Source organism: Melopsittacus undulatus, chromosome 9, assembly GCF_012275295.1.
Source record: "Melopsittacus undulatus isolate bMelUnd1 chromosome 9, bMelUnd1.mat.Z, whole genome shotgun sequence".
Classification (NCBI taxonomy): domain Eukaryota; kingdom Metazoa; phylum Chordata; class Aves; order Psittaciformes; family Psittaculidae; genus Melopsittacus; species Melopsittacus undulatus.
Genome location: NC_047535.1, coordinates 3,064,694 through 3,083,245, shown reverse-complemented (window position 1 = coordinate 3,083,245; position 18,552 = coordinate 3,064,694). Strand labels below are relative to the sequence as shown.

At 51.5% G+C, this 18,552-nt stretch overlaps 2 protein-coding genes across 2 annotated transcripts in view; both read right to left on the bottom strand.

Annotated features, from left to right (window-relative positions):
* Positions 1-159: 159 nt before the first annotated feature.
* On the bottom strand, positions 160-5,685 carry SNRPA1 (small nuclear ribonucleoprotein polypeptide A'). Its single transcript, XM_034066071.1, has 9 exons — positions 5,570-5,685; positions 4,821-4,968; positions 4,226-4,304; positions 3,797-3,843; positions 2,979-3,081; positions 2,397-2,476; positions 1,167-1,242; positions 863-956; positions 160-298 (listed from the first exon to the last, which is right to left on the bottom strand). Exons 1-9 carry the CDS (start codon positions 5,649-5,651, stop codon positions 240-242), a joined length of 768 nt encoding a protein of 255 aa, XP_033921962.1. The 5' UTR covers positions 5,652-5,685; the 3' UTR covers positions 160-239.
* Positions 5,686-8,681: 2,996 nt separating this feature from the next.
* Positions 8,682-18,552, bottom strand: part of PCSK6 (proprotein convertase subtilisin/kexin type 6) — a 34,301-nt gene continuing 24,430 nt past the window's right edge. Inside the window, exons 14-21 of the mRNA XM_034066033.1 lie at positions 16,713-16,892; positions 16,024-16,126; positions 15,318-15,511; positions 14,396-14,483; positions 13,253-13,344; positions 12,013-12,142; positions 10,730-10,842; positions 8,682-10,318 (exon numbers count right to left, since the gene is read on the bottom strand). Of these exons, the coding sequence (XP_033921924.1) occupies positions 10,221-10,318; positions 10,730-10,842; positions 12,013-12,142; positions 13,253-13,344; positions 14,396-14,483; positions 15,318-15,511; positions 16,024-16,126; positions 16,713-16,892 (998 nt within the window). The 3' untranslated portion in view covers positions 8,682-10,220. The remainder of the gene's footprint in view (positions 10,319-10,729; positions 10,843-12,012; positions 12,143-13,252; positions 13,345-14,395; positions 14,484-15,317; positions 15,512-16,023; positions 16,127-16,712; positions 16,893-18,552) is intronic.

Here is an 18,552-nt window from a genome sequence, read left to right as displayed (position 1 = left end):
AACCAGGAAGCGAAGCTTCTCCTCGTGGACCAATCGGAAGGAGAATCAGGGTTGAAATCACGGCTATGCCGACCAATGAGAGAAGAGGGGAAGGGAGCTAGGAGCCAATCAGGGCGCACACGGGGAGCAAACGGAAACGCTCGTTTATTGAACGCCGAAACGCGCGGGGGGGGGGGGTGTTGGGGTACGTGGGGGGGGCCAGGCTGAGCCCCCCGCAAGGAGAAGCGGCCAGACGGGGTCTAGGATCCATTGGGAACCGTATCCTCTTCCATTTCCTCCTCGGCGTCCTCCGACGGGCCTGGAAGGACACGGGACAGGGTTAAGGTGGTTGCTGCAAACGTTCCTGTTCTTTCCCGCAGGGTAAGGATATTGATTTCCACCCCCTGAGAGGGGCACTGATAACGTGAGCCCTTAAAACCAGCCCCGTGAGCAGAATGTACATAGCACCAATGGAAACACATGGCACTGCCAGTCTGTGGTTAAGGTTTGTCCATGCAGAACCCACTGAGACACCTTCCTGTACCCTCATCTGAGGCACAAATCCTCAGTCCAGACTCTGCAATTAATCATGTCTCTTAAATCACTGGGATTTAGCCAGTTCCTCAGGGAAGGCTCAGGGCTGATGCTCAGCACCCTGCTCTCAAGGAGTCCAGCTAACAGCCCAGAGCTGCACTCCAAAGGCCAGGCAGACATAGCCCTATGGATGTGGTCCAGTCATTCTGATGGTAAACTTACACTCAGTTTAAACAGTTCTTTTCAACTGTCTGTCCTTTCCAACATAACTCCCTCCTGAGCCCACATAAAACATCAGGAAGGAACAAAAAGAGGTGGATTCCATTTGGGACACAGTAATTAAAGTGACCTGATTTTCGTTCTCTGCCAGGAATCTGACCGGCCTGCAGCATGCCCTTCAGCCGCTCCACTTCAGCCAAAGTCGTGGCATTTGCTATAGCAGTCTGCAAAACAGACAAAAGAACCCAATGAATCTCCACACCCAGTGTCAGTCTGGTTAGAAGAAACCTCAGTACGTTTTTTCCCTGGTAAAGTGATGCTAAGCTTCTATACAAAGTTCTAGCAAATTCTGCTAAAGATAAAGACCCTGCTCAAAATAAAGGAGGAAACCTCTGTTCCATTTGGATCCACATGTGCTGTCCTGACAGATTTACCTTAATTGCCTCGACATCCCCTGGGGAGGGCCCAGTTTTCTTTTTGTCAAAGTGCAGAGCAGCGCCTGGGATGAACCTTCCAAGGAAAAACAAAGCCTTGTTACACCTTTTGAAGGGCACGCGCTTCTCTCAACTTCCAAACTAGATTTGGAAGTGTTTCAATCAAGTGTAGTATCTTATCTTTGTTAACAAACTGATACAGTGAAGAATCGCCTCCTTCAGAAACACCAGCAGCCTGTCCTCGCTGTCCCGTTCCCCCCCACTCCCCCCCAACCTTTTAATGTGCTCTTATAGAGAGGCAGGCCTTAACTGTAGATATCAAGCAGTTGAGAAAAGCTGTTTGATTTGGATGTTGTTGAACACTCAGGTGGGCTGTTGCCATTTCAAAAGCAGGGTGGATAAATAAAGAGTTACTGGAACTGGGTTTCCTGCTCTCATATGTCTAATATGATATTACACCAGCCTGTATGAAACACTAGACTGGATGCAATCTTAACACTCAAAAGAAAAACCTCTGGCATGCAAAACTGGATGTTACTGGCTGATCAGCTGGAAGGAATTCCTCAAGTGCTGACCCAGCCTAGGCTGCAGCCTCCTCTGCAGCTAGAGATTATGTTTATTGAGCTGTTTAGTTCTGTCATCTACTTGTTCTAAAACTATCCCTAACTAGAACTCACAAACCAGAGCTCGAGTCCATCTATTATAGTTTTAAATGCTAAATACATTCAAGATGTCTTTAATTTAATTGTGGATTTGGAAATGCTGTGGCCATACACAATCCAGATTCTGACTTCCAAATAGGTAAAGAAACAAAACTTGTTGTACCGCTTAATAATTAAACTCATTAAGCATGTAGTTGTAACAGTTTAATTGGAGACTTTCATCTGCATTTATCCTCCTGACTACAGCAGTTTATATTCCCTGGCAAAAGAAAATGGAATTACCCATCATCTAGGGGGGGGGAAAAGGCAAATTAAACAATGGCAAAAATTAACACTTCCTGCTTGTTGACTTACATCAACCCACCCTGACCAAATACATCTTTCAAACACACTTCTGAGACGTATTCACCACCATCCAAAACTCGGGATGCTTGGACAAGGCACTTCTAGCAAGCAGCTTTTGAAGCATCCCGCTAGCAGCTGGTGTTTCAGTCTAGTGCCTCACACCACACACAGAACGTGGTGTTTCTGAAGGAGGATGCCAGTGTAAATTGGTTTTTTATCTTACGTTTTTGCTCTCCTGGCAATATCCTTTGCAAGCTGTGCACCCCGTTTGCCCTTGAACATTTTCTCTGCCTCCTGTCGCTCCTACAGCGATACCACACACACAAAGTTAATTTAGGAACACTGCAGTTTGCAAAGCTTCTGTCTTTGCAAAGAAAGACTCTTTGGCTCATCTTCATCAGTCAACATTGGTAGGTGGAGACCAGACGGAAGAACAAGCACATAAACACTGCCCAAACACACTCCAGACGTATCAGCCTAGTAAGAACTCTTTCCCACACACATCTTGACTGAGAGCAAAGAGCAAAGGGCCTTTTTCTCCAGTCTTTCTACCGAAACCAGAGGGCCAAAAAAGAATCAGACTAAACAAAGCTAGTAAAACTTAACATCATTAAAACAGACTATATACTTAACAGAATGAAACCCTGACAGAAAAAGAGCATGTTTTTAGAGCCACTTATGATACATAGTTTCAATTAAATTTACAACTACAGCAAAAAGCTTATTATTACTGCTGAATTTTGAAGCATGCAACAAGGAACAAAAGCCATTCATCTTGTGCAGGAAGGAAAGAAAGCAGACTTACTTTGAGTCTCACTTTCTGAAAATCCAGCACTCTGACCTGGGGAACTTTGTGGATGACATATAATCTGTAATGCTTCTTATTTGTTACAGGATTCCTTAAAATGCTACAAAGTCAATAGAGGTTAAAAAGAGGTTCTTAATATAACATATGTGAAAATACACCGAAATACATTAATGTACTTAAAATACATCCATGTACCTTCTGCAACACCATTAAATAAACCTAGTGACTGTTCTTTGGCATTATGAAAATTATGGTAAAAACCTGCACTTTATCAATGAAGTTGATTTTACCAAATATAAAAAACAACCTGAAAAGATATATATGTACACACACACATATATATAAATCCCCAAACAACCCAAACAAAAGAACCCTAAACCATAACAATTCCTATCTGGACACTGATGAACTAGTAAAATCACCAAACAAATTGTTTCTACTTTTGTCCCTCACACCAAATGTGACTTTAAAATACATGTGAACAATGACTTTTCAGTAAAGTATTTTGTAACAGCAGTTTTAACCTTTAGTTTGTAGGCTTTGAAAGGTTAAGGTTACTTCAGTGCTCACATACTGGTTTATAGAGATGTTCCATCTCATTAATCCAATTGTCTGCCAGTAACAGAAATCTTCACCCATTAAATACCAGGGATTTCTGAAGTGTAGTGGAAACATTTACCAATTTAACTTTTAGGCATAAAGGCTCTGTCACAGCTCATAAAAAGGAGAACATTCCAGAGCAAAGCAAAGAGCCAGGTCAGCTGCAGAGTTCAAACAGCAGGGAAAGAGCAGCTTGTCTTTTCAAGATCACATACCTCAGGTACGTCAATGATTTAATAGTTGACAGCGGATCCAGTTCACCCTATGTAATGAGAACACGGTAAGAAATCGTAAGTTCCTTTAGTGAATGATCAAAATCTGATTTGAAGACAAAGTTCCTGAACTCACATCTATTTTAGTGACCAATTAAAATTAGTAACTGTTACTAATTAGGGTTACTGCAATTAGTTTAATGGGAAATCCACCAAGTCTTTGTGTCTGCTGTTCCACTGCATGCTGCAAATTGCGCTCATTACAATATGTGCAACATTAATTACTACCAATACCATATGGCATTACTCTAAAGAAAAAGAGCCAACTACTACCAGAAGTATGTGACACTACTCTTAGGAAAAAGGTTAACTGGAAAGATGGCAAACACAGACTTTAAGCTTGGTTCAATTTATCCTGCACCAGTAACTTACCAGTTCAGCGATGTTGTTGTTGGTGAGAATGAGCTCTGTCAGGCAGGGCAGAGCCTGCTCGAGGTTTTCACCAATGCGACTAAAGAACAAAAACCAAAAGTTTGACTTAGGCCAGAAATGAGCAATGGTGAAAAGACACACAGAAATATGATAACAAAGAGGATCCCCATGTAAAAAAACCCAGTCCAACGCTGGCAGGAGCTTGGGTCAGCATCCACTACAATACTTTTACTAAGATGGCAATAAATACCAGCCACTGCTGAAAGATTCCTAGATGCAATATCAGATTTATGTTCACTCACTGCAGGTATCCCTGGTCTTTGTCTTTATGGGGACTGACTACTGAAATCCAAAGTTCCAGACAGATTCCAAGCTCTGCATCTCATTGTCCTGTCTGAAAGACTGACTTTTGCACTGAGTGAGGCAGGAAAACCAGAGAGCCTACACAGTTCTCTATATACTATACAGTGAAGGTTTTTTTTCCATAAACCAAACATTTCTACATGTACCCAGCACTGAAAGATGCACAAACACTCTCCCAAAGAGCATTTTCTTCTGCCTCAGGGCCCCATCTGAGTAAAATACAACCACTTACCAAATCCTATTGTTATTCATCAGAAGAGTTTTCAGCCTCCTCAACAGAGGGAACCCATCCAGCTTCCGGATCTCATTGTCAGAGAAATCAATTGCATCAAATTGGTCCAGAGTGGCACCCAAGTTCTCAATAACAGGGATTTTATAGCCTGAGGGAAGGGTGCAAGGCAGAGATCAGATGGGGCCGAAAGGGAGCAGAACAAAGAGGCAGAGCACACGTATCTGGACGAGGATGCAGTCAAAGCATCTCTGGAATGACTCCTCCGCATCCCTCACAGACCAAACTCTCCCTCTCAGCCCCAACAGCCCCCGCAGCCTTTTCAAAGCGCCCCTCTTCATCCCCCTCAGCAAACACAACTCCCTCCCTGTAATCTCCATCCCAAACCCACCTTCCTGCCACATCCCTCGTGTGTGTCCCCCCAACCACTGCACGTTACTCCCACATTACTCCAAATTTCCTCCCATTCCAGCCCCTCCACGTTCCCCTAACCCTGGAGCCACTTTAACTCCCCCATTCCCCATCCCCTCCTCCCACTGCAGACCTCTCCAACAACCTCCCCTCGGCTTCCCTGTCCTACTGCAGCCCATTGCAGACCCCCCACACGATACCCGCAGCCCCCTCCACAGGCCCACTAGGCCTCACCACAGACCCCCCAAGCCCCGGCCCAGGCCGCGCCGCCCGGCCCAGGGCTGAAGCCACGCTCCCCGCCGGCCGAGCCCCGCCGGCCGGAGCCCCTCTGCCCCGCTCACCGCGCAGGTCGAGCTCTCGGTCGCGCACAGCATTGGTGTACTGTGCCGCCTGCTCGATCAGCTCCGCCGTCAGCTTCACCATCGCTCCGGGCCGCACCGTACCGTGCCTCACCACCGGGCCGCACCGCACCGCACCGCCCCAGGACACCCCGCCGAGCGCCGAGCCGCGCCCGGCCAGGCCGAGCAGCCGAGCGCCGAGCAGCCGAGCGCCGAACCGAGCACGGCCCCGCGGCCTGCCCCGCTCCTCCGTTCCCGAGTGGCCGGTCCGCGGAGGGTCCCCCCCTGGCAGCCGCGGCTCCCCCGTTGGACCCCGGGGCCGGGCAGGCACGGACCGTGCCCCTCGGAGGGTCCGGGAGCAGGCCCTAGCCGGCCCGCGGCAGTACAGGCAGCTGGCCAGCAGAGGGACCCCGCGCACCGCTCTGCCCGCCGAGGAGCGGCCCCAAAGCGGCACCGGCACCGGTTTGAGGCCGGGTCTGGCAGCGGGGAGGCTGCTTTGCTGCGGGCTGTGTGTGCTCTGTCTGTGGGACCGGGCTCGTCCGAGCCCTCCCTCCGTGCTGTGCAGCCAGGGCAGCTCCCCACGGCTCCTGCATCCGAGCAAAGCTCACCCAGCCTGTGCTGCTGGGCGTAGGGTTGCCCATAGGCGCTTTGCCCTGCACCATTAAGGCAGTTGCTTCGGCTCTTCCATGTGTATTCCCGGTTTCAGAGAAGCTCTGAATGGTGTTTATCCTTTCCCTGCGAGACAAAGAGCGCTTGCAAGTGTCCCTGCATCCCCTCTGCTGCTTTAGGAATGCGGAGAGCAGCAAGGAAGAGCCGAGGTCTCAGCCTGCCCCTTGCCAGCTCTGTGCTGCTGTAGCCGAGGCAGCGGGTGGCTGGAGGGTGATGCGGGCTAAAGGAACCCATTGACGCCTCCACGTCCCAACCATCGCCTGATGGATGTCACCAACCCACTTCCACAGCCCTGGAAGGTGCTGCCCCAGCCCCCGGGATGGTTTCTGGATCCTCTGCTGTCGAGGGAAGGGTATTCATGAGCCATGACATTCCGGTGAGCCCAGAGGATGTGATAATAGGTTCAACGCTGCAGACACGTTTGGCACCGCACAGGGATGGCTCATGCCTTTCCTTTGGGAGCATCTTGCAGCATCACCCGAGAGGGACTCCTGGCTCGTTCCCCGGATTGCAGCGTCAGAGCTGGCTCTGTTGTGCCGGATGATCCCTGCGGAGGTGTCAGCTGGGGTCAGGCGGCTCCTGTGCTCCCTGCTTGCAAAACGCCCTCTCCAAGGCTGTATATAGAAGCACGTAGTCAGGTTTTTATGACATCTGCGCTTGTTTAAACACAGAAGGGAGAGCAAGAAGAGCTGTCATAAGCAAAGTCACCAGCAGCACCGTTTTACCTGACTCAGGAGTCATGCGGTGATACAGACAAGAGTCTTTTGTCATTTCAGGCAGTCACTAAAAGGAGACCTTCTTCAGCCTCCTGGAAGGCAGGTCCTGCCTCTGACAAGGCCAAATAAAACCCAGACCTGTCTCCCTTAGCACAATACATCTGTATGCCTCAGCTCTACAGTCATCGTAGAACTGTATTGGAGAGCAGACAGGTTCTTGGTCTTGGATGCTGTACACACGCTCTTAAAAGCCCTTTCTTTGTAGTGGAAAGCTAAAGTAATGGTTTTTAAGCTGTGAACTGTGAAATGGAGATGGTCCTGGATGCAACCTCACAGGCAAACAGCGATCCAGGAGTCAGGCTGCACTGAGGACTCCAGGAAAACAGCTATTACAGCTCTGGCTTTGGTGCCAGGAGACAGCAGAGCAACGGGCTTTAACAAATTGCCTAAGTACGCATTTATCTTGAAAACACAGCAGCCACTTTGATCCTCGTACCGGTGTCAGAGGGACTTTAATAGCTCCAAGCAAGCATTGCAATAGCTTGAATAAATAATCTGAATGTTATTACTTTCCAGGAATGATTTCTGAGGGAGACGCTGGAAGCTGATGTTGATGTAGGATCCGTGTCTCTTTCCTGGCAGGCTGGAGGGCAGCAGAAAGCAGGGTAAAGCTGGCACTGGTCAGCTTAAATTGCACTGCTTCACCCGGTGTGTATTTTGAGTTACGCCAAGGATGTCAGGGTAAACACGTTTCTTTTTTAGCAGCTCAGTACATCTAAATATACCAGTGAGCAGTATTTAGCAGCAGGCCGCAGTGGGCAGAGCTGGTGCAGTATTCATGGCCCCTGCTTTTTGACTGTGACACAGCAACAGAAATGAAAGTGAGTTGGTCATTTTACAACCCAAGGGGCAGAAATCAGGAGCATTTTACCCCAGTTCTGACCTCTGGTTTGGCCCGAGACTGAGAGGGGAATCCTGGAGCAACAGCAGGAGTCACTGGATGTGATAAAGCATCTGATTAACTCACATTTATCATTTGATAAATGTGAAGGCCTTAAGATGCAGGAGCCCAAGAGCAGCCCAGCTCTGGGAATGCGCACCCCCTCATGGGAATATTCCAGTCTTTCCCTTTTTTTCCACACTGAAAAAGCTGTTTCAGGTATCCCAGCACTGCCCTGGGCACCTGGCCCATGGTTAAACATTGCAAAACCAACACAACGAACAAAAGGCTCCACAGCTCCCTCCTCTCCCCAGTGCACCAGCGGCTCCTCTCCTTTCCCCACCAGCTGAAAGGGGACAGTGGCCCTGCGGCTCCCAGCAGTGGTGGGGCACTGCAGGATGCTCCTTGTGCAGGTGGGAAAGGGGAGCAAAGCCCTCCTGCCTGCTCATCTGGGCTCTCCCATAGCCATAGAATACACACAGCTGTGCCTGAGCACAGCCCTGAACCCCAGCCAGACAGCCCTGGGTGCAGCAGCAATGCCAGCCCTGCCTGGCACATGGCAGGTATGTGGGATAGAAGTTTCCTCTGGAGGTAAAAAGACCTTTATGAGAACAAAAGGGAGGGTTCTGCAGATGCAGCTTGTCTGTTCCTGAGCCGTTTCTCCCGCAGGTGCTCCGGGATGACAAGGAGCTCCAGCCAGGACAGCAGTGTCCAGCACAATAAACACATGGGATGCATCACTGGCTGGGATGGCAGCTGTGTGCGTTTGGAAGAAGCACAGATTCATTGGTTGGGGAGATCCATAGTTTATTAACTTAAAGGTCAGTTCACCAAAGCTCCACCTTTGGTGATGGAGCTGGTGCAGGCAGGTGAGGACCGGTGGTGGCGTGGCTCTGCCCCTCTTCACCTGGCTGAGGTAAGCTCCAGCGGGCAAGCCCAGGCAGGGCTCGTGTCATCGCAACCGAAACCAAGCAGGGATTATCCCGGCTCCATGAGGAGCCGGTGACAATTCCCACTGTGGATTTCATTGGCAAAAGGTTTAACTCGTTCCAACTATTAACAATGGAAATCAGAACATGCAGCATAGGAAAGAGCGTTTACATACATCTGGTGCAAAGAGTGGCTCTGCAGGGTCAGAGAGGACGTAGGACACAGAAAGATTCCCCACTCCCATATAAAAAATAGTCCATGGAGGAAAACCAAGGATTGTATAAGTTATTTTTTAAAAATCTGTAAAACAACATAGCCAAGGATATTTTAAACACAATTATATATAAACACCACATTACTGTTAGGAGAGAGCATGAGAAGGTTTGTTTCAGGGAAGGGGTTTGGAGAATTAAGAGTTTCCTGGCTGGATCCATGGAATGTCTTTTGGAAACTGATGCCCAAGTAAAAACAGGAGGATTTTGTGTAAGAGAGAGTGGTGAACCCAGTGAAACAGGGGAAGGATCATGACATAAAATGCCAGGAGACGAACTGGGACACCACCTCGTATGAAGGAAGGATCTAGCTCATTCCAGAACTGAATTAATCAGCGAGCCCTAGCAATTCCAGGAGGGAAATACATTTTGTGGTAAGGCTGTTCCATGTGGATGGATGAACCCCGCAAAGTCCCTAAGACTCCCTGTAGGCACAGGGGTTTGCGGACCTCCAGTCACCTACACAGCCAAGCCCTGTGGATGCACTGGGCTGACAATGCCTGCAGAGCCACATGGATCAGCTCTCACTTTGGTCCTCAAATCTCCAGTTATTGCCGTGGTCAGAGAGAAAACAGGCTACGGTCTGAATCCGAACAGGAGCACTGGAGCAGGCAGTGGGCACCGCTCCGGCACCACCTAATTCATCGTTTTACCTATGTACAGAGCACGGCTGCCTGTGGTGCGGGTTTCACTCAGCCATCACCTAGCAGGGAAGGGTACCAAACACCGAGCCAGAACCGGTGCTTTCTCCATAGAGGTGTCAAGTCCTGCATCCTCCATCAGCCGCTCGCAGTGGGAACATCAGGAGGATACTGGGAAAGACCCACGCGTGTGCACATGGATCATGCATCAGTCCCTGCTCACGAGGAGTGTTTGAGAGTATTAATATCACCGCTTGTCTGCTGCCTTTCAGGACGTGCTCATTCAGGGTACGATCCAATCTCAGCTTACCATATTGCTATAGAAACGCGCTGACAGTGATATTAAAGCTATCAAACTTACGAGCGGATGCTTGACAGCACCATGTAAACTCTCCCAAAGCTGAAAAAACAAACTTGTGTCCTAAACAGTTGGCAAAACTGGGCTGGCCGCTGGTGGAAGTCCTGGATGGATGCGGGCGCTGAGCTTTACCCGGCCATAAGACACGTCTGACAGCAGAACTGCACAAACAGCTTCTTTTCACAGAGCTTGTTTGATTTCACCATCTCACAGAAAGTCTTGTCAGCTGGGAGGCCGAGGCAGGAACAAGAGAAAACGAGAGCAGATTAACACCCTAAATAAACAAACATGGCACGTAACAGGCGGTGCAATTTGTTCCAGTGTTGGAGGAGAGAGAATCGAAAGAGCTGCTTTTAAAATGCAGCTTTCGCGTGGTTTTAATGAAGGAATAAAGCAGCTTTGTAACGAGTGGGAGAATTAGCCCCAAGACTAAACAGTAACGAACACAGACGCTTGGATGTGTTTGAGCAACAGGCAGATGCCAATAGCTCTGCCAGGTAAGCTGCCTGCCCACCACAGCTGTGCCCCAGCAAGCCCAGGAGCTTTCAGCTTTACACTGTGAAGGGAATCCCCCAAACCCCTTGGTTTTGCTACCAGGGAAGCACTGCGGTGCCAGCGGTTCTGCACAGCTACTTACCATTGGTACAGGTCTCATTTGTTACACAGGAGCCACCGAGGAGGCTGAAACCTTCTTTACACCTGAGGCAGTTTCCACTGGAGCCCTCGCAGGCTGAGCAGTGGTCATCGCACCTGGGGATGGAGGCTCTGCTGTGATGTGAACCAGCACCAGCACCCGTCCCAGCCATCCCAAATGGGCTGGCAGACAGAACACGGATCTGCTGGCAAAGTGACATCCAGGCTGATCCAGAGAGTGTGGAAAATCACAGGATCCTGGACTGGGTTGGGCTGGAAGGGACCTTAAAGCTCTTCCAGTTCCAACCCCTGCCATGGGCAGGGACAGCTCCCACTGGAGCAGCTGCTCCAAGCCCCTGTGTCCAACCTGGCCTTGAACACTGACAGGGATGGGGCAGCCACAGCTTCTCTGGGTAAATGGTGAACCTGAAGCTTGAAAAGTTATCAAAGCCCCAGGAAAAATGGGCTCATGGTACCATTGATGCCCAGTGACATCCCAACAGCACTTGTGTGCTGGGAAGGGGCAGTGGGACACACACCTCTCCCACCAATCCCAGTTAGAAAAAGGGCTGTGAGGGGAACCTGTGCTACTCCAATCCATTCATTCAAGGGAGAGAGCCCAGCCTTCCTGCCTGGGGACAGCGTACCCAAAATCCCTGGGAACGGATGCTGGTCCCTTGTTTCTCCCTGCTGGGGAGCCAGCTTGGGTGAGCTCAACCCGATGCAGGCAGGGACTGCATTGTGTGTTCCCAAGTGACCTTTAATCCTTCCCTTTCATGTTCTCTTCAATGAGGCTCACTCCACTCCCACTCCCCACTTAAAGCACAGAGTACCGGAGAGTGGGAGCAAATTGCTGCCTGCCGGCATCTCCCATCTCCCGCATGCAGCCCCCGTGCTGGGGAGCGGGTGCAGCTCCTCCAACAGGGCCGCGGGCGAGCAGAGCAGGTTTGATGGAAAGCTGGGATATTTACCTAAACATTCCCATTCCTCCCACACCTCCTCCGAAGAGCCTGCAGCCAGGGCTGAGCCCCTTCCACTGTAGCCCTAAGCCATCTTGGCTGGCTGGCTCCGGCGGGGGAGCGTGCAGCTTTGCTGCTCTTAAATCCATAGGGCAGGGGTGTGTGGGGTCCAGCCCCACGGCTGCCCTGGCTGCCTCATCCCTACTTTAATTTCCCTACCAAACAGCTCCAGCTGTGAGCTGCTTTTAGCATTGCTTTTTCCAGTGTTTCTCCCAGTGATCCCCATCGATCCCAGCTTTGCTACGGTCATGGTCGGGGTTGTACCTACCTCTTGCAGACCTTGTTGGGCAGCCCATGGCTGTCAGCAGGGTAGAAGCCCTCACGGCAGGCAGGGACGCAGCGCCAGTGGGGTGCAGAGGTTTCGGGGGTGCAGGGTGCACAGTCCTCCTCACCCGGGCCTGCAGGACAGGGCACAGGGGTCACTCTGGAGACAGTGCCCCACATGAGATGGAGACAGCATCTCTGCCCTGCTATTGCCCAGGAGTCTACATGATGCCTGTTGTGCCACCAGAGACCTGCTTGGCTCCCACCCCAAAGCTCCCAGCATCCTATAGAGCCAAGAGCTGGCCACAGGGCTTGGTGGTGGACATCACATCAAAATCCCTTCTGGACCAACTGCTCCCAGGTGTGCACCGGTTTGACTTTCCCACCCCATTCAGAGTAATACATGGAAAAAGAGATGCTAAATTGGGCTGAAGGAGGGAAGGGCTCAGGAAAAGAGCTGGGAAAGCAAAGGGCCCCACTCTGACGCTGGTATATTGTGGCTGGACAGCAAAGCCCAGTGATGGAGGTGGTGTTTAGAGGCTTTCCATACACCAGGCTTGAGAAATGGTGATGCAGGAAAAGGAGACAAGAAAGGCTGGAAAAATAATTGTGGCGAAGTACATTTCCACTGACTGGAATAAGAATTAGAAGGGAAGTAATTTTCTTAAGGGATTAAGAGCCCGTTCTTTTCCGCGCCTGCCAACAAGATCAATAAATATTTTGGATTCAGTCTTAGGGAATTGCCCATGTATGATAGAAGAGACTCACACCACTGAACATGGATTGTCTGGAGATCATATTACCATCAGATCTATGATGATTTCGAGAGCAGATGCAAACATTAACAATGGAAAATAATTAGACTTCCAACAAGTGAAAAAGGAGGATTTAAAGGGAGCAGCAGGGGAAGCAGCAGTGGGCAGCCCATTCCCATGGGATAACACACCTCAGCTCCCTGACATTTTTACACTGCGAAGCCATCTTCCATCACTCCGTTTTACAGCCTCCCCACAATCTTATTAAACTGAAGCACCTGGCTTCAGAGGGATCAGGAAATAAAGAATGGCTCCAATAAAAACATGAAAACTCCCTAAAAGCCTTTCCAGTATGAACATATTCCCAGCGGGATGTGCTGGAGAGCCGGGATTGCTCCCCCTCCGGCATGATCTGCTTTGGGTCAGTGGGGTGGGTACCACCTCTTGATGCATGAGGGTTTGGGGGATGCTGTGGGGGGAAGGATGTACCTGTGCTGGCAGGGCAGGTCTCGCACCGCCGGGGCTCCCGGCTCAGGTACATGCTGGGCTGGCACTCGGGCACACAGCTCTCTCCTGCCAGGCTGCAGGGGAAGCAGAAAGGACATTGGCACCCAAAGCTATAGGCTCTGGAGGCTCAACTCAGCCCATCCCCACATCCCCCAGTGCCTACAGCAGCCTCAGCCCACAGCGCAGGAGCATCACAAAGCCTTCAGGAGGAGTTAAAGTCCTGCCTCGACCAAAGGGATGGATGCAGCTTCCTTCATTAAGTACCCAGGAGGAAATAAAGCTATTTCTTTCCCGTGGGCAGCCAGCCAGGCTCTCCCAGAGACCTTTTTGCACCATGAGACTCCCTGGAATGAAAGGAAATTGGCTGGGCCAGTGCCGCTTCACTGTGGCAGGGATGATTTGAAGTCCTGGCTTAAAAGGATATTGGGCAATAAAAAGCAAGCACCGGCGGATTCTGTCTGACAAGTGCAGCCACTTCGGCTCTTCTGAGGCAGGAGATAATCTTTTGGCAGGGGCAATTTCTTTGTCTGAGAGCCCTGCTGCTGCACCATGGCCCTGGCTCACTTACAGCCCCTAAAGGGGTCTTAAGTGTAAGATTCTTCCCCCAAAGATCCCTCCTGCTATGGGATCAGACTTCCACTTGGGGACGGAAACAGCTTCTTCCCAATGCTGACACTGCTGCCAGCATGGCTGGGCTCTGCATCCCGCAGGAGCCGTATATCCTATGGTATCCTACAGCAGCCCCACTCAACAGGTACATCCATACTCGCACTTCATAACATGCAGTATAAACGTTCCCATTGCTTTTTCCTGCCCAGTGCAGATGCTGCAGCACCAGGGCTGCTCTGGCCGCAGGTCACTAGGTTTGGATGAGCACGTCTGAGCCCGCAGCACTCACCCACCACCTGGCATGGGCTGGAGGAGAGGAAATGAAATCTAAATCACCCTTTTCAGCCACGGAAGGGACATGAATCACCCCCATTAAATCCCCAGGCCTCCAGCACTCCCCGTCACTGCTGCAGTACCACGGAAGCAGGATCTTGGGTCTTGAACTAACTCACTTCCTAGTTTCCCATTGGTTTTCCCAAGCAGGTACCCATGCTGCAGGTACAAACGCTCCCTTACCTGAATCCTTCTTTGCATGCAGTGCATTTGTCTGCTTCCCCAACGCATTTTTTACAGCTTTGATGACATTTCAGACAGCGTTTCTGACCTTTCACAAAACAAAGTGAGATGGGGAGAATAAAACACAGACAGTGATTTGCAGGCAGAGGCAGGAGATGCAAAACCCCCACTGCACCCCAGTGCCACAGAGCCATATCCACCCCCCAATGGGTCCCTGCTATTGCCCATGACCTTATCTGTCATTGCTTGCTAAGTAGAAATACGCTTTGTGAGCAGCTAGGATCATTAATTACAGTCTTCTAATTAAGAGCTGAGTTGAACACCTCGGTTTTGCACCACTGTCTGAACACCCAGAGGGTTTCCTCTTCCCTTCACTGTGCAAAGTGGGCCGAGGGGGGAAATTCACTACTAAAAATCAAGGTGTGTTCTCCACTTATAGGGTTTAAACTAGAAGGAAACCTGCATAGGAAGGGAAAGCACAAAGGATGCTCACACCCGAACTACAGCTCTGGGGAAGAAACCCAACTGCATACACAGCTGAGAGGCTGAGAGCTGGGCTTGTTCAGCCTGGAGAAGGCTCTGGGGAGACCTTAGGGAGAGGGGCTTCCAGTGCCTAAAGGGAGTGACAACAATCTGTAGAGGGCATGTAGTGATGGAGCAAGGGAATGGCTTCAAATTGACACAGAGGAGATTTAGACCAGATATTAGGAAGCTCTTCCCTGTGAGGGTGCCCAGAGAAGCTGTGGCTGCCCCATCCCTGGCAGTGTTCAAGGACACAGGGGCTTGGAGCAGCTGCTCCAGTGGAAGGTGTCCCTGCCCATGGCAGGGGTTGGAGCTGGATAAGCTTCAAGGTCCCTTCCAACCCAAACCATTCCATGATTCTATCCTCATGCTACAGTGTGCTCATGATAAACATCCTTACGTTCCTCGGCGTAAAACCCAGGCGGGCACAGCACCACGCAGGTGCCCATCTGGTGATGGTAGAGGCTCCTCTTGCAGGCCGTGCACTGGGTCGGTCCCCTCCCCACGCAGCGCTCACAGCCCTTGTAGCACCGGCGGCACCTCCGGGCACCGTCGTCACCAAAGAACCCTGTGGGGCAGGAGCTCACACACATCCTGGGGAGGAACACAGAGGGTTCGGTCTGTGGTGCCAAGCTGGGCACCTGCAGGCAGTCAGGCATCATCCTCTCCCCTGCAGCTTCAGTGATTTGGGCTCATTTACTCCTTGTTCTTTATATTTAAGGTGCCTTGAATGTGCTGGCTCTATAATAAAGAGCTGGGGACTCTCGACCAGCAACCCTCACTATAAGTAAACTTTCCCTGTGCCAGCCCATGAGACTGAGAAGTGGAATCCCCAGAACTGATCTGGCACCTCAGTTACCTGCCCCTTGGGCATGGGTGACCTGAGCTGGTGAAGCTGATGCTTCATCCCCAGCATGAGTACATGGCCAAGGTCCTCCAGGGCTCTCCAGCTCTGTGTACCCCACCTCATACACCTCAATCCAGGACAGGGATCCCCACTCTGCCTCCTCCTCCCTCCCGGTTCTCTCTCATACTCTGCTTCCTCTGTGCAAACATCAATCACCCTTGTTGTGGTGTGAGCCTCAGGGACACCCACCACCCCTCACCTGCCGGTTTTCACACTGCCCAGGCTGTAGTGGATGCAGTTCAAGCACTGGTCGGCATTGGGGCCATCGCAGCCTTGATCGCCACACTCAGGGTGGCACGGACCTGGGGAGGGAGAGACTGGCTCAGCCGGAGCAGAGCTGAGCATCCCCCAGACCCCACTGACAGGATGCTCTGAGCACACCCTCTCATGACCCTATAGTGATGGATGGGAACCCTCCACCTGCCTTATCCTATATCTATTATCCTATAGATCTTATCTATTCTATGGAGCTGTGTGGCTTCGGGTGCTTGCCTCTCCTCCAGCTCCTCCTCCCAACATGATTCCCACACCAGCCATCCCCCAGCTGAGCACCCTGCTGCAGGAGCAGCTCTGAACAAAGGCCTGGACCCATTCCTTGAGGACCAGCAGCAGGGACACCCGCCCATGCCCGGGACGAGGTGGGCAGAGCAGCTTTTTTTACTCCTGGGATGGCTGCACCACCAATTTGTGGTGGGAACACTGGGACGGGGCCTTTTGCTACCTTCTAATTTCCCTGTCCTGCTGCCCCACGCCGGCCACAGGCACCGCTCCTCCCAGTCCACCCCAGCCCCCGGCAGGATCAGGCCTTGTGGCTCTCCCAGTGTATCCAGGTTTGTGTTTTCCCAGGTTATGTGGGGCTCACAGCACAGCGGCTCAGTCAGCACTTACCTGTGTACTCCTCCTCCTCCTCCGTCACCTCCACCTGACTCTGCAGGAATGCAGCTCTCGATGGCTCCATCTCCGATGCTGACACCTCCAGTGTCCTCCCGCGGGACTGGGAGCTGCCCTGGGGGGTGTAGGGGTGCTCGGCTGTCCCATAGAAGAGGAGGCTCCACTCCTTCAGCTTCCCTGTGGGGCAGGCACAACATCACCCATCCCACTCCCTGTTGGCTCCTTGCTGGGGACCCAGCTTTCAGAGAAGCAGGGTGAGGATGGACTGGACCATCAGGGCTTCCCCATCGGCATGTCAATGCAGAATCAACCAGCAAGAAAAGCTTGCAAGCCCCTGAGCTCCCACCCTGCACAACTGCAGCCGTTTGAGGCATCTATAAGGGTATTTTTATTCTATAGCTCATCTGATGGATCGCAGCATCACCACAGCCTCCACATCCAACACACAGAGAGAACCAGTAACTTGAAAAGCTCCATAATAAAGGTCTATTTCTGTCTGATAAAAGCCACTCAGCACACACTGGGTTATTTCCTGCTGCTGTTGCTCCAGCCATTCCTTTGCCTTACAGAACAATGGTCCGAGCTCTGCATCCCTTGGAACACCACGGGGGTCACCAGAGCCTGTATGGCACCCAGGAGCTGGGATGCCCTCACCAAGGTCCTCCCTGACCCATGCAGCTCTGGGGAGGGAGTCAGAAAACGCTGTTGCTTCTTTCCAATGCTGTTTCTCTTTCGATTCCCCATCAATACATTCAGCTCATGCCCATGCCATGCTTGGCTTTCACTCCCAACCTCTGCATTTCCAGGAAGGGCTTAACATTCCCACCAGCAAAGCCTTGGCTCTCCCAAAGGCCTGAGAAGGACCTACTTGCTGCAAGCAGCATGGAGGCTGTGAAGGGGTGAGCTGAGGTGGCATCAGCCAGGAAAGAGCTCAGACATGTGCCTCCACCAAGAGAATGTGGTTTGCTTTAAATCCAGGATGTCCCACATAGGGAAAGCCCTCGCTGCATGGGGCTGATGCTGGGGATGCAGCAGGGCCAGTGCCAGGACACCTATGGTGTTTATTTGGTAATGAATTAACCAATTCTACTAACATTTAATACCCCTTTCTTCTGCAGGCTGGGAACATCTTCCTTCATGTTCCCTTCTCCCCTCTGTGCTTCAAACCCGATGCAGCCCCTTTGAGGGGGTGACTGAACACGCTCGTTCCCATCTCCTTTTGCCAAGCCAGGTGAAGCCGAGCCTGGATGCCCACGAGGGGATCCGGAACACCCACCACAAACTGCAAACACAGGGGGAAAAGCAGCTCTGTGGGTGCTTTGCTGCTGCTCTCCGAGTTCAAAAGGCTTGGGGGTGAAGGCAGCAAACACAAACAGTCCCTGCACCATGAACCCCACCTGCACCTCCCACCAGAGATTCAAGTGGGAGAGGCTTTAATGTACCCCTGGCTTCCTATCAATGGCTGTGTGTATTCTAACACCCCCACAACACACATCAGCCCCAGGCAAGATGCTTCATGCCCTGCTGCCATCAGCAGTGAGGCGGCTTCCCCTTCCCATCGGGAACAGATCCCATCAGCCCGGCCCCTCTGCTGGGAAGGGGTCAGGGAGCAGGCGGCCAAGCCAGGAAGGGGACACAGCAGGGTTGGGGACCTGCTGAGCACAACCACCCCCTGCCAGCACAGTGGCAGCCCGGGCAGGGTGTCCATGGGTCTGTCTGTCCATCTGCAGCCTGTGGGGCATCGTCCCCTTGTGCTGTTGCACAAGCAGCCCACAGGCCAGATGTGCCAGCGGTGCAGCAAACCAAACAAACAACAATTACAGCGCTCGGGTTTCCT